Source organism: Anarhichas minor, unplaced genomic scaffold (assembly GCF_050575085.1).
Source record: "Anarhichas minor isolate MPS153535 unplaced genomic scaffold, ASM5057508v1 ptg000017l, whole genome shotgun sequence".
Classification (NCBI taxonomy): Eukaryota; Metazoa; Chordata; class Actinopteri; order Perciformes; family Anarhichadidae; genus Anarhichas; species Anarhichas minor.
The window spans coordinates 16,624,336-16,638,912 of record NW_027466463.1 but is presented as its reverse complement, the minus strand read 5'-3'; the positions used below and the strand labels follow the sequence as shown (position 1 = coordinate 16,638,912).

Genomic DNA, 14,577 nt, shown 5'->3' with positions numbered 1-14,577 from the left:
TCTACTTCATCTGATACATACATTGCAATTTAGTGTCGTCAATTAACCTGAGCTGCATGTCTTTGGACTGTGGGAGGAAGCCGGATCCCGGAGACAGAACTCCACACAGATCAAACCCGGGCCCCTATCGCTGTGAGGCGACATTGCAAGCCACAACACCACCGTGCAGCCCCAGGTTCAGAACAAGTGAGTATGATTTTACATAGTTAATAAAGGCTGGAATGCAGTATATATACAATAGTTATGCCTTCTCTTTGAGGAAAACGCACTATATTGTATGAATTTGTTATCATTCTATTGCACATGTTGACCTGTGCTGTGACTCTTGTCACTTTACATTCACCGAACATTCCTGGTGTGCATGTAATAAATAAAAAGCCTTGAATCCTCAAATGTTGTGAATAGAACCAGGCTGTCAGAGCTGGCCACCAAGCCCAGCTTCAGGACATTTAATGAAAGGGTTAACAGAAGGGCTCAAGCTAATCTATGTGACTGTCCTGATGGCTCTACGAGATGTAGCCAATCAAAAACTAAACCATACTTTTCTGGGAACTTCTTTGCTTCTTTTTAGTTACGTTAAATTAGCGTAGCTTAGCACAAAAACTCTGGTCTCCTTAGCTGTGGTTGAGATAAAAGTTGCAGGCAGAGTAATTAACCTCCAGTTTGTATGGCAGGAAACTAAAAGAATTGTAAACAGCATTGCTATCAGGAACTTAACAATATATAAGTATTATAAACTTAGATGTTTCCACTGTTCGAGATTTGGTCAACTTCAAGCTTGCACAACTAATTAATAAAGACACACTAATGTGAGTCAGTAATGCGAGATCAGTTTTGTATGTCAGAACAAAATTAGAACCAATGTCAACAAAACAGTTAACAGTGTCAATTTGTAAATGGTTTACAAATTAAGTGAATTTGTTATGCTGAGATAGATGTATATACAAAATACAAGAATTACCAAGACTAGGACTTGCATAGCAAGTAAAAGTTTCTTTAAGTTGTTTATTGGATCTGTGTCCTTAGGAATGTGAATGCCCGTAACCAGAAAGGTAAAAACATAAAACATTATATGGACAGCCTTAACGGTTTGAGTGCCATGATTGGTCCCAAGTCCTGTCTTCATTGTTTATTGAGAGTTCAACCATTAAGTGACCTATGAGCTCCTGAGGGCTCCTCTCAGGACGAAGTTTAATAGTTTGGATTTGTGTCATCATAGACATTTGAGTTTAATCAAGATAATTCTGTGGATGGTCGCTCCAAATGTCGGACTCTGCTTGTGTTCACTTAACCTTTACAGCTGTGGTTGGCTGCTAATTCAATTGCTCCGTATCTCACTCACACAAACATCCGACTCAAATCAGCTTGGTGGACGTGTTTCTAGGGAAACGCTGCTGAGCGGTTTGTTCTTTCCATTACGCGAGCAGATTGGGAGACAGTGAAACTAGAAAAGAGAATGGCTACAGTGCACAGAGACTGATTACGGATAATAGGGTGCTGGCAGCATGAAGTGATAGCACTAAGAGAGGGAGAAGGAGCGAGAGAGAGAATGTGTTGCAGTAAGAGGGGTCTATATTGGCGATGTGAATCGGCAGTGAAGCATTCTGGGGCTTCGTGTTACAGGCCTTATAAGGGCCAGGGCTCCTGTGTCTATGCTCATCTCTGCTATTCTTAGGCTGTCGGTCCCTCGCCCTCAGCAACTCTGCAGGCAAGAAACTCTTCTCTCTTGATGAGTTTAAAGTGTACTTATTAGAGCTTGCATATTCTAATATTTGAGGTTTGTTTCAGGAGGTTTTAGTTTACAGGGTAAGAGATTGAGGAGTTTTTTTTTCCGTGGCTCAATTCAGTTAACTGTTGTTCTCCAGTGGCCCAGCTTGGCTCTGCACTCTTTATGTGCGTGTTTATCTACACATGTGTATTTGTGTGCATGAATGCATGTGTGTGTGTGTCACAGAGGTTCCACAGCACCTGACCCACCCACCAGCAGCAGCACCACCCCAGGCTGTTTGTCCTGAGAGCTGGGAGCAGACGAGGAGAGACGGTATAGCGAATCCAGGACTGACTGAGGAGAAGTGACGACTGAGGCCGACCGGGACAAAAGGATAGCAGGGAAAGACGGAGAACACGAGCACAGCACAGCAGGAGGAGAAACCACACAGCCAGCAGGAGTTATTAGCAGGAGGAGTGTTTAACGTTTAACCAAAGATGACTACGTACACAGTGACTCTGAATGGCCCCGCTCCATGGGGCTTCAGACTACAGGGAGGAAAGGACTTCAACATGCCACTCACCATCTCCAGGGTAAGGACAGAGTCGCCCTTACAGACAGAAACAACTTACATATAAAGTCACAACTTACCTCGTCAATGTCACAAAATAATGTGAAGGTATCTCACAAACGCCAGCAAACTGATGAAAACAATGCGCTGGCATACGTATATTATGATGACAAAATATTTCATAAATTATTTCAAAGAGAAACTTAAGCTCTTCAACAATGAATGCTGATTGACTGACTTTGCCAAATTGATCCACTCGAACGAAATAAAAACCAACACAAACAATGATGTAAACACAGAACCCTTTAACTTCAAAAAACTTCACTTTTATCACACTTTCCTGCTTGAATATCTGCGTAAGCATCATTTTGGTGATTCGCAGGTGAAAATATGTGTAGGTGCCTCTGTAAAAGCCAAATTATGTTGAAAAGTGATTTTTAGGTTACGTCTTTTTTTTACATTTTATCCGTTTCACCTGGTTTGACAATAACGTCCGACATGTTCAAAGATGTGATTTGTGTGCAAGCTGCGGCTGAGCGGCGGTTATGTAATGTTGCTGTACTTGATGATGACAGGGAGGCTCAGACGTGATGTCCAGAGAGATTTCAAGAATAGAGCAGCAGTGGAAAGACTGGAATAGTTTTACTGGAGTAGAGGTGCTGCAGCATTAGCTAACTTTTACTGCTGAGAGTTTTCTTAAACGTTGCTCTGGAAAACAAAAAAACATCTATAGGTTTTACTTTCGTTACATAGTCCACCCTCAAGTTTCAGCTCATAATCAGCTTGAGTAACCGTGACTTACGTGTAACGTTTTACATCAGCCCAGTCAAGTCATCACATGAGAATGAGTGATTTTAGATGAATTGACTTTTTTATTTTAACTCTCAAATCCCACACAAATTTCATTCCAAAATTACATTTTCCAACAAAGATAATAATTAACTACAACAAAGCAAAGTTAGACTCGTTTCTACAACAAACACACATCATGATTTATTTAAGAAATTCTGTTACATCAAGAAGATAAATACTTTATTTTCTTATGTAGATAAGAACTTTCTCAATTATCTTTAAAGATAATGATTGTTAGCCTATAATTATTAGAATTGAAGAAAGAGTGAGGGACATTAAGTGTCACTCTACAAATTAAATAGTTTTAACCTCCGCAGCAGAGAGACAGCGTGTCTCTCTCTCTCTCTGGCAGGACTGCTGGTGTATTTACAGCGTTTCCTTTAAATAGCACTGGAGGAGAGGTGGATGGGAATGGGACAGGACAGAAGCTTGTGTTACCTTTAGTAAGCTTTAATTCTCTCTTATAGTTTGGTTTTGCCTTTTTGGAGCTGCTCCTGAGAGGACAATGTGACAGAATAGATGGATGGAGGATTTGAGAGACGAGGGAAGGTGGAGGAGGTGACGCTTACCCGAGTAAGACAGTGTGGACTTAAACTCTCCTTCTTCGGCCCTGATTGATGCTCAGCTGGTGATCAGCCTGTGTTTTATTGATTGACAGCTCCGGACATCTTCTGATCCCTTAGTCTTAGGCAACCCGGGGGAGATTTGATGCGTCCGTCATGACATTGTTTCATTGGATTATAGTTCATCCTGTGGTCGTGTTTGGCTCTGACAGGGGAACATAAAACACTGCAGCTTGACATGACAACTTGGGGTGCCATTACAGTTTGACGTAATACCGCCGCAGTTTGGATTTCGGCATACGTTTGCCAAGAACTAAGAAGGGAAAGAGGAATGAAGACAGTGGGTTCCTGAAGTCTTGTTAGCCAAGCTGAAGCACTGTCCATTAAATAAGCAAACCGTTTTTATACTGTCCAATTATTTCACATGACTTTTAGTGGTGCTGATGATTAAAACACTTGTCATCCATGACTTTACACTTAAGTCTATTTACATGCTGCATTGAGAATGAAAACATCTCTCTGGACACCATCGATGGATGGATGAAGCGTATGTATGATGTGGTTCATGGTTTTATTGAGTGATACAACACATTTTATTTTGTATAAAACATTCCAAGGATCAAAATCCAAGACAGTATCGCTCTGTTATTACAATCCAATTTTCGAGGAATCAGACCTCAAATCCACTTCCTGTTGTTCTCTGTTGTATTCGAAGGTTCTGACGCACAGGAAAGCATTCATGGCAGACTGGTCAGGAAGCGTTATGTGTCTATGTGTGTGTTTGATCACACTGAGGCCGCCAGGCAGAGATCATTTTTTATCTTGCTTCTCCGCCTACAACCAGCTATTGTATCTGCTTTCCAAACACACACACACACACACACACACACACACACACACACACACACACTTTACTACGCACACAGGCATAATGACTGTAATTCAAAGGAAGAAAAAGATGTGCAAAAACCAGATTCAAAAGGAGAAAGGTTGACAGGAGAAACAAGGGCGAGCGTGACAGTCGTCGAGGACATTATGTGATGTGAAGTGGTGAAAATAGGCTAAATGTGGATTATGGAGAGGAGGACTTAGTGTAAATAGAAAAAAGATAGATTCAAGGAAGTCTTGTATGAATGTCAGTAGCAGGTGTGTGTGTGTTTGTGTGTGTGTGTCTGTGTTTGGGGGACGAGGGAGGGCTCAGTCGGGTCAATCACAGTGAAGCCGGAGGCATCAACAGCGTTGCTTATTTTTAACTCTTTAACGAGTTGACTGTAAGCCAAGACCCAATACTGTATGCCGCAGGCCTCTGGGCTCACTTAAACCTCCTCTCTGTGTAGTTTAAGCTCTAAAGTCTGGCTTTGTAGCAGAGCCAGGAGCACGAAGATTCACCTGACGGTCAATTGAAAAAATTAAAAATAAAGATTTGCTACTCAGATACTCAGACTGTATAAATAGTTCCTTTACCTTATATCCCGTACTGCACACTTCATGGCTTTGTTACTAGAAATCTGTTCTTAAAGAGAAAATGAAACAAATGATTTTAATTTACCTTTCTTATTTTACATTCACCCAACAAATGAATCCAACATTCATACATGTCCCTCCAGTCTGTAACATGTGCATGTATTTGTGTGACTGCATACCTCTTCCAGTTGCTTGTTTGTTTCCTGAGGAATCCCTGTCAGCGGTCTCAGTGTGACCTGCTCTTTTGGCCCCTCCATAGATAACTCCGGGCAGCAAGGCAGTGGGCGGCAGCCTGTCCCAGGGCGACATCATCTCAGCCATCGATGGGGTGAGCACCGACGGGATGACTCACATGGAGGCCCAAAACAAGATCAAGTCTGGCGCCACCAAGCTGTCACTCACCATGCAAAAGTAAACAACCAGCACACTTACACCAAAACAGCCATCTCTGTCAAACTTAAGTACATGATGAAGAGGCAAATTATAAGGTAGTGGATATTACCTGGCTGAAAGAAAAGAAAAAAGACAAATCAGTGAGTGAAAGTCAATGTTATAAATGTCTTAAAAACAATACATTTGACCAACAAAGGTATAACCTGGTTCTCATGATTTGTTAATGGCTGCTCTGTATTTGTCTTGTTTTAAGATATCTTTTCCAAAGTGGTAAAATATGATGTAACGTTATATTTTAAAGAGGCATTTTGTCGTTTAATCTTTAGATCAAGACGTGCTGCAGCATTTTCCACTCCAAGAATGGAATCACCCATGCCAGTCATCGCCCACCAGAAGGTACAAACACACCCACAACAACAACGACCAAATAGACAAATCAACACAAACAAATACCAGCTGTATGTCTGCATACTCGCTTATGTTTTTTTTTGTATGTCTGTCATACGTGTTTTGCATTCTTGTCCTGTTTGTGAGAATATCATCTTCACTCTTCTTCAATGGTGACACGAGGCAGCGTCCTGCTGCCCTCTAGAGTCAAATATTCACAGTGCAACTGCAGGGAGGTCAGCAATCCAAAATGACAGCAACCAAATGAAAGGAAAAGGAAGTCGGAACAAGCCGATACCTTTACTCTCGTTTCACTTTAAGGCCTTCATGTCTAGCTATCTATCTTGACCTCTTCTCATCTTTTTAAGGAGTTAGAAAAAGCGAAAGAGGAGGTCGGGCCTAAACATTTTGGAGAGGAAGTTGAAATGGTGCAGGCAGTGTCCTATGACATTTTCCAGGAAAAAAAGCCCTCTGAAAGGAATCTCTTCCAAGTTCCTAAAAAAGCTCCGGAGCTGCTCTCGACCCCGATCAAAGCTCCTGCCTCCTCCACACCATCTGCAGTATCTTCACCAGGCCAGTGGATGCAGTACAATTCCCCAGTGGGCCTTTACTCCCCCGACACTCTCAGAGAAATGATGCAGATGCAGGGCAAGTTAGGACAGGGGTCGGCAGCTTCCCGGGGAGTTTCATCACTGGGGTAGGTTACCACAGAGATGAATAATCTCAATACTAAGAGAAGAAGACTAAACTCCTCAGCTGATGTAACAAAACTTAACAAAAGTGCTGCTTTTCACTCCGGACGAATGAAGAAAATGCACATCACGTCCCCGTTGAACTTCACATTAACACGACCTTAATGAGAAAAGGTACTCAGAACTTTCCATCGCTATTCCAGCAGTCATTCCTTTCACACATTGCACTATTTCGGGAGCGTACACACAAACATACCTGGCCGGCCTCCAGGTAACAGAGTAGCAGCAGATCCGACTACAGGAATGAAACCAGGGAGATGATGTTGCAAAAAATCTTTTTAAAGAAGTCTTTTTGCTGTTTCAGCTCCCTGATTTCCCTTTCTGAGGCTTTTTATCTTCAAGTAAACGCGTCTCCGTTTGTCCTCGGATGCTGAGTTTTAAACCCTGTTATGCCTGGAAAACCGAAGACTTGCTTGTGATACTTTTTTTGTTTTTGTTTGCTGGCAAGATTACAGGAAAGTGACAATTTGTTGCTCGAGGCCTTTGTCTTTCATTTTCTTATTTATTTAAACATTGTAGGGCCGCAACTAATAATTATTTGTTAGGTTCCAGGGCCCACTGTGACATCTTCACGTATTTGGTTTTATTAAACCAACTCTACTAAACCTATTGAGATCAAATTCACTATTATAGAAACATATTTTGCAAATAAAAAGCTGGAGACAGAGAATTTCTGCTATTTTTGCTGAAAAGATTATTTAAACAATTAGCAATTAATTCATTTACTATTAGAATTGTTGCAGAAAAATGTATCTGTAGAGATGTACAGATTTTGGTATATTTGGCTACTGTGGGCAATAACATATTTTGGATTAAAATAATTAGCCATTTGGAGACAGCTTTCAAGAGAGAACACCTTATTATTATTATTATTATTATTATTATTGTTGCTATTATTATTATTATTATTTAGGATTTCCTATAGATATCACAATACTATCTTTATCGTGATTTCTTTTAATTATTAATAATAATGTTTTCAGTCAAATTCATCTTTAATTTAGTAAAAAAAAAGGCTCAGTAATTTCCTAAAAAGAAAATCTGGGCACTTTACTCAAACAGGAGTAAATAGTGTATTAGTGGGGATTATTTTCAGTTGCAAATGAATTCACATTTGGTGCTCTACTGAGTATTTACAGAGGTTTATTTAAAATAAACTACAGTGCCCCTATTCATCGTAATGAAGGAACATGTCAACCGGTACGATAGTGGAGGAATAAGATATATCAGGCTTTTGTTACACAGACAATACTTGTCCGTGGTCGGAGTTAAAGTGGGGCCACCATTGAGGGAACTCTCCTCAGTGGGATGGCATGAGTTTGGGTGAAGCCTCTGCAGTCATGAAATACTTGTAAATGTTAATTGAGGACACAATCTGCTTGGCCTCTGACATATCACATCCAGATATCAGTCTCCACTAATGTGTTTCCCTTCTGGAGCTGAGCTGCTTTACAGTAAAGGCCAACGGTAAGTCAAATGTCAGGCAAGGTGCTCCAGGCAGACTGCAGGGACGATGACGGCAGTATCGTGCCAGCGACCCCACCTCATCGAGCACATAGAGTCTCCTGATCCCACATGCACACACACACACACACACACACACACAGGAGAGAGCAGCTGTTGGTCAGGGAATGTTCCGCTCCGGTTACACACCATCATCCTGAATCTCCTGGACGCCCCCCGGGCCAAACCTGAGATAGCTCCCCCTCTCTGTGGGGAGGTGCCCCACGTGACAGGTGCTGCCGAGCACTTCCCACTTTACCTACTGTACCCTGAACACATCCATGTACTGTATGGATGAATCCGGCGGCTGAATTATGTGTATCGCACTCTCCAGCGAGAGAGTGAAAACATTTACACTTAAAAGCAGAGATGTTTGGGGTTAATCACAGTCGGCATTCGACTCCTGCTAGTTTATGAAACTTTCCAACGGTATAAGAAGAATTAGAACAGAGGTGCCACCGCAGTAATGGTGGCTTGTCTACTGGGATTTGTCTATATGTACCGGCTGCAGTCCCGACATATGTAGAGGTGGTATGTGTCGTGTTTGTGTAGTTGTGTATATTTGTGGCTGTTCTGTGCTAAATGTGTCTTTGTGTCATGTGATTGAGACGCTTCTGCTCTTGTCAGTCACTCCTGATGATGCAGAGGAAGCTGGAAAATATCCCAGTGATAATACAGCGGCTGCCATTCTGACCTGCACATGGGATTACAGCATAGTGCTGTAGTTGGATAGTTTCCTACAAACACACACCATTGTTCATCACCAAAATACCCTGTGGTGATTCATCACGTTCTTTCCTTCTCTCTCTGTCTGTCTGTCCGTGCCTCTCTGGTGTGTTTCAGGTTATCTTAAACACAGCTGCAAAGTCAGTACCATCACAGTATTTAATGTGCATGAAGTATACGTCAGTAGAGAGATAGTGAGAGTTGTAGATTTGGTGTGAAGTTCTGTCCAAATTGCTTCAGTGTGTGTGAAGTTGAACTAATGCTCTAGACTTCATCATAAGCGTTTTGCGCTGATCATTTGATTCTTAATGTAACATGTAATTAACAGCATCTGGTCCCTAGAAAGAAAGTAAATAAGTGCATCTACTTAAGTACTGTACTCCAGTACTGTTTTATGGTACTACTACTTTACTTGAGTTTATTGTGAGACTTTCTACTTTTCCGTCTTCCTTCATACTTAACAATTCACTGCATTTATTTAACAAATGTTAAACTAGTTAGTTCATAGACAAAGTATTCTGCAAAAACATACATGAATTTTGACTTGACCAGATACAGAGTTATTTCACATAAACACAGTTTAAAACACAAAATAAATTAAAACTTTTCTTTTTGATAGTAGAGTTTTTTGTAGTTTTCTTTCTGAAGTAATCATTCTAATGTTGAACCCATACTCCACTATGATATATACTGTTTTCCACCTCTGCTGGTCCTTAAGCCTTCATATTAATGTGTCTACATAAATATATTTACGGCATATTTTTTCTGTTAAATGCATGTGCGTTGGCGTTTTGATACATCCATGTGTGGCTGTAGTGTGTATTGGTAAAATATCATCCGCGGTGTGTGTGTGTGTGTGTGTGTGTATACTTCGCTGTGTGTCATTATGAATATGCAGATATTAATCAGTTTGCTTGTGATACATGAGCATGTTGGGTTTTCTTTGGACTGGTGTGTCAGCTTTGTTTACTTCTAGTAGTCATTAGTACATAAAGTAGTCGTTAAGCTGCAAGTCGTGATGGATGGAGCCTCTGTCCCAATTCAACACGGCATAGTAATTTATGCCATGATGTAGTAATATGTATAGTATACTATTATTGGTAATTAACTATTTTGTTCTGATAATACAAGATGTGCGTCTAAAGGGATCTCAATCAAACTGCAACTTTGGAATGACACTCAAAGCCACTGTGTGAGAAGTTGACCCAGTTTCCTCCCCTCACTTTGGTGCTTTCTCTGTCATTTCTTTCCCCCTGACTTCCCTCTCCTCCCCCGTCTGTTAACCTCTCATCTTCTCCTCTGCACCTGAAACTCTTCTCTGACCCCATCTAACCCCACCCTGACACCAACAGCACGGAGTACACTCCCAGCTTCAACCCCATTGCTCTGAAAGACTCGGCCCTGTCCACTCACAAACCCATTGAGGTGAGGGGTCCGGGGGGAAAGGCCACCATTGTTCACGCTCAGTACAACACACCGATCAGCATGTACTCACAGGACGCCATCATGGACGCCATTGCAGGGCAGTCGCAGGCCAAAGGACACGACAGGTGAGGTCACACAACCAAACTAATCCCCTCTCCAGTCTTTTATGCGCTCTCTCCACTCACCCACTGTACATCACATCACAATGATCAAACCAACCCGCGGATGGATAAATTACAGGATCAGTTCACCCAAATGACAAAAAAACACACATTCTTACTTAGGCTACTACTAGTGGAATGCAGCCATGCAGAAAGTTCTAGGTTGTTCTTGCCACCGTTTTGACGCCTCTAAGTTTTCTGCCAAATTCAGACCGTCTTCCCCAAAGCAACATCTGCGTAGGCTCATCTGTATTTTTGTCAAAAATGACAGAAATAATGGTCCCTCTCTCAACTCTTTAAACACTTTTTCTGAAAAGCCAAAAGGCAAAGCAGCTTTTGAACATATAAGCCTACTTTCAGCCCACGCTGCTACAACTTGGATGTCTACTTTACTGAATGCCCGGGCTTTTCAATGGTGTCTGTGTCCGTGCCCCATACTCCTCCGTGCTTTTCACCCACTTTCCTCTGCTCATTCCATCCACAACCCCCCCCCCCCCCCCCCCCCCCCCCCAAAAAAAAAACACACCTGTGCTGTCCTCCACCTATCCCTCCCCATCCTTCCCTACTGGTTGTGACCTCAGTGAGGAGGCGGGCTCCCCATTGGGGTAAGTACAGCAGCGCACCTTTTCTATCCTGCCTCTCCTCAAACGCGTCTCCTTTGTCTCATGATTTTATAACAGCTTGTTCATTGCTCCATGTGTGTCATAAACTAATATCCCTCAACTATTATAATATTAATATGGTTATAATTAATACTATAATAAATAATATTCATGAAAAATCTATTTTGTCCATCTTAATGTGTTTTTATGTGTTTTTTTTTTTTTAAATGTGTCAACCATACTGTATAAAGGTCAAACTAACTAACCAAGCGGTCATTTTTATGCGTACTGTATCTGAAAGTACTTAGGGGTACTTTGGTCAAAGTGTGAGAGTGTAAGTTGTGTTTTTTTTTTGGAGTCGTCCTCTATAAAAAAAAAAACAATTTCATCACAGCCTCGGGAACCTGACAGGATTTAATGGCATGGGAATGTTCTGAGTATCCAAACACAGGTTTTTAAACGACTACTGCTCAACATGAAGCTATAGGTCAACACAAATACAGAACAGTAGTCGTATGTTTGTGAACAATGAACAAACTGTGACTGTGTGCAAAGCAACAACAATGCAATTATTGATCTTAATGAAATAACAGCCCATGAATACAATTCTGATTCAATGAAGCTTCGAACATGATAACGAACAAAATAGCTTTTTTGTTTTACTTTTAATGCTGTGTAGTGCAGTGTTGTCATGTGACGTTAACTCTACAGCGCTCATGACATTGAAGCCTGGAGAATTTAAACATTTTGTTTAATAATTGATTTTGACTATACTTTATTTTACTCTTGAATGTGCTGTAGTTTTATATAAAGTCACTTGCACTTCAAACTTTATTCATTTTAAAAATCAATTCTGCAATGAAATCTAGAAACCGGGGAACACTTTTTGACAGCTAGTTTATGTGGAGTCTTGCTGAAATGTAAGTGAATAAATAATCATTATAATAAATATTATAATTATAACTCATAATTTACCTGTGAACTATGGGAGATAACTACATTTTTTTGAATCCACTCCACATTAGAGCTAGAAGAAATTGTAAGTTTGACTGAAACAGTACAGTATTAACTTTAAAGCTGTTACTTGGCTCTAAATGTTTAATCAAAATACACATCAAAAATACAATAATTAATACAGCTCTTCAGTTGTAGATGATAATACATCTTGGGCATTTATTACATTATGATCATCTGTTACATTTGGGGGCTTTAAATACAGTGCACACCACTCAGAGCTCTAACAGTCGGCCACTCTCTGCCCTGCAGCGGAGCTCTGCCGATCAAGGACTCTGTGGTGGACTGTGCGTCTCCGGTTTACCAGGCAGTGATCAGGCCAGGAGAGAACCAGACAATGGCTGAATGGGCTCGTCGTGCTGCCACCCTGCAGTCCAAGAGCTTCAGGATGCTGGCCCACATCACCGGCACTGAATACCGTCAGTACACGGACCCGTCCTCTCCTCCTTTTGTTCTTTCACACCTTCTCTCTTGATCTTCTCGATACTCACCTCTGCTAATCCTGACTTCTTGTTCAGACACAGTTAACATCTGATTAGAGATTATCGTCTCAGGTTTTTCTTCGTCCTTACCAAATTTCTGTTGTTTATTTCCACTCATGCAGTGCAAGACCCAGATGAGGAAGCCCTGCAGAAGTCGAGGTAAGAACAACACGCTAGGCAGCCTAGGCAACTTGTGTAGAAAGTGTAGAATTAAGGTTTGTCAGTTGGCGAAAAATATAATATAATATTAATAACTAATTTTTCTTCAGTGTATAATCACCTGATAATATAATCGACAGAATCGTTGTGTTTTGGTGACCATAGAATGAGCCATTTATATCTACACACGGATCGGGTCCTCTTCATGGAGCTAGCCGCCATGTTTCTACAGTAGCCCAGAACGGACAAACCAAACATTGGCTTTAGAGAGATCTGCTGTTTTCCCGTTTTCAAGTCGGCCACCGTAGTTGTCCTACACGCTTAGCACACGGGGAGAAGTTTCAGTCGGTTGAAATCTGCAACCTCAGCGCTAGATGCTGCTAGTTCCTACACACAGGCTCTTTAACAGCTTTAAGGGTGCTATTAGGCAGATTTTGTTACCTTTTGGACAGAGCTATGCCAGCTGTTTCCGTGTGTTATTAGTCTTTAAACTAAGCTAAGCTCACCAGTGCTGGCAGTAGCTTACTGTACAAACACAAGCGTGGTACCAATCTTCTCATCTAACTAAATACTCATTTAAAATGCTTAAAAGTGTAAATATTACCTGTCTTCCACACCAATAGAGATAAGTTTGAGTCGGAGATGAAAGGGCCCCGCTTTGCCAAGCTGAAGAACTGGCATCAAGGACTGTCTTCACAGATCCTCAACGTCCAGGTATAAAGAGGAGAAAGATAGAGGAGGAGGAGGAGGACATGCAGAGGAAGACATGGACAAAAGCACAGAAGTTAACAAGAAGAGGGGATAAATATGGAGGGATAAAAAAGGAACAGGAGGAGGAGGAAACTCCTCAGGAATGTGAGATAGTGGTGTAGTCTAGATTAGAATGTGAGATAGTAACTGTTAGTGTGAGAATGCTATGTGTTCATAAGCTCGATATTACCTGTCAACTGTATCTGTCCACTGCTAAGACCTGATCCCGCATTTGGGATTTTTCTTTCTTTCTTTGTTTCCTGTTTTTTTTTGGGGGTTCTGTCTCTCTTAAATGAAAGGCAAATTGTACAAAAAATAATCAAGTGAAAATGCAGAACTGATGTTTCTTTTAGTACATAAACCGCATTCACAAGCGTATGAATTTTAACACTAAGCATGCTTGTGAGAAGGCACACAAGGACAAATGCACACGTAGAGATTAACGTACGTGCACAAATACAGTATGTAAAAAAAAAAATCCACTCAAAAATGTACTTATATCAATGTGAATAAATGTTTTCTTAAAACCATACGGCTGAGTGAACTGTTGTAAACTCACAAATGAAGTGAACATGTGTCACTCTCTATTTTGGGAATCAAAAACTGGAGGCATGACGTAGAGTCATGATTGATAAGGACCTTTCCTGTTATTTCTAGAGCCGTTGGTATGGCAGAGAGGGTGTTGTGACTTTGCAGGACAGAACATCATTCAGACAGAATGACAGATTAATATGACTGTTCAACAGCTGGTGGTGACATGGACAATGACACAACTATAGTAGCAGGTTTGACAAAGACTGAGAGCTAAATATTACTGCTACTGCAATCTCAAAGTTTGTTTTTGTTTAATGAATATATGACATAAATGGAAGACCGTTAGTGATTGGACAGTCTCTGAAGGAAATGTGTTGCTATTCACAAATAAAGAATATTCTCAAGGTCTTATGTCAAAATTCAATTTTCATAATTTAAGAAAAATGAAGCATGTTTGTTTATATGTTAGTATATGCAAAACCCAAACCTGCTTTACTCATATCAACACATGCTCATGCTCTCCTACTAAAC

At 40.9% G+C, this 14,577-nt stretch overlaps 1 protein-coding gene across 1 annotated transcript; it reads left to right on the top strand.

Moving 5' to 3' along the window:
- The first annotated feature begins 1,974 nt into the window (after positions 1-1,974).
- On the top strand, positions 1,975-14,187 carry ldb3b (LIM domain binding 3b). The gene is made up of 8 exons (XM_076093048.1): positions 1,975-2,301; positions 5,418-5,569; positions 5,878-5,947; positions 9,037-9,059; positions 10,272-10,469; positions 12,374-12,540; positions 12,726-12,762; positions 13,386-14,187. Exons 1-8 carry the CDS (start codon positions 2,206-2,208, stop codon positions 13,480-13,482), a joined length of 840 nt encoding a protein of 279 aa, XP_075949163.1. The 5' UTR covers positions 1,975-2,205; the 3' UTR covers positions 13,483-14,187.
- Positions 14,188-14,577: the final 390 nt, after the last annotated feature.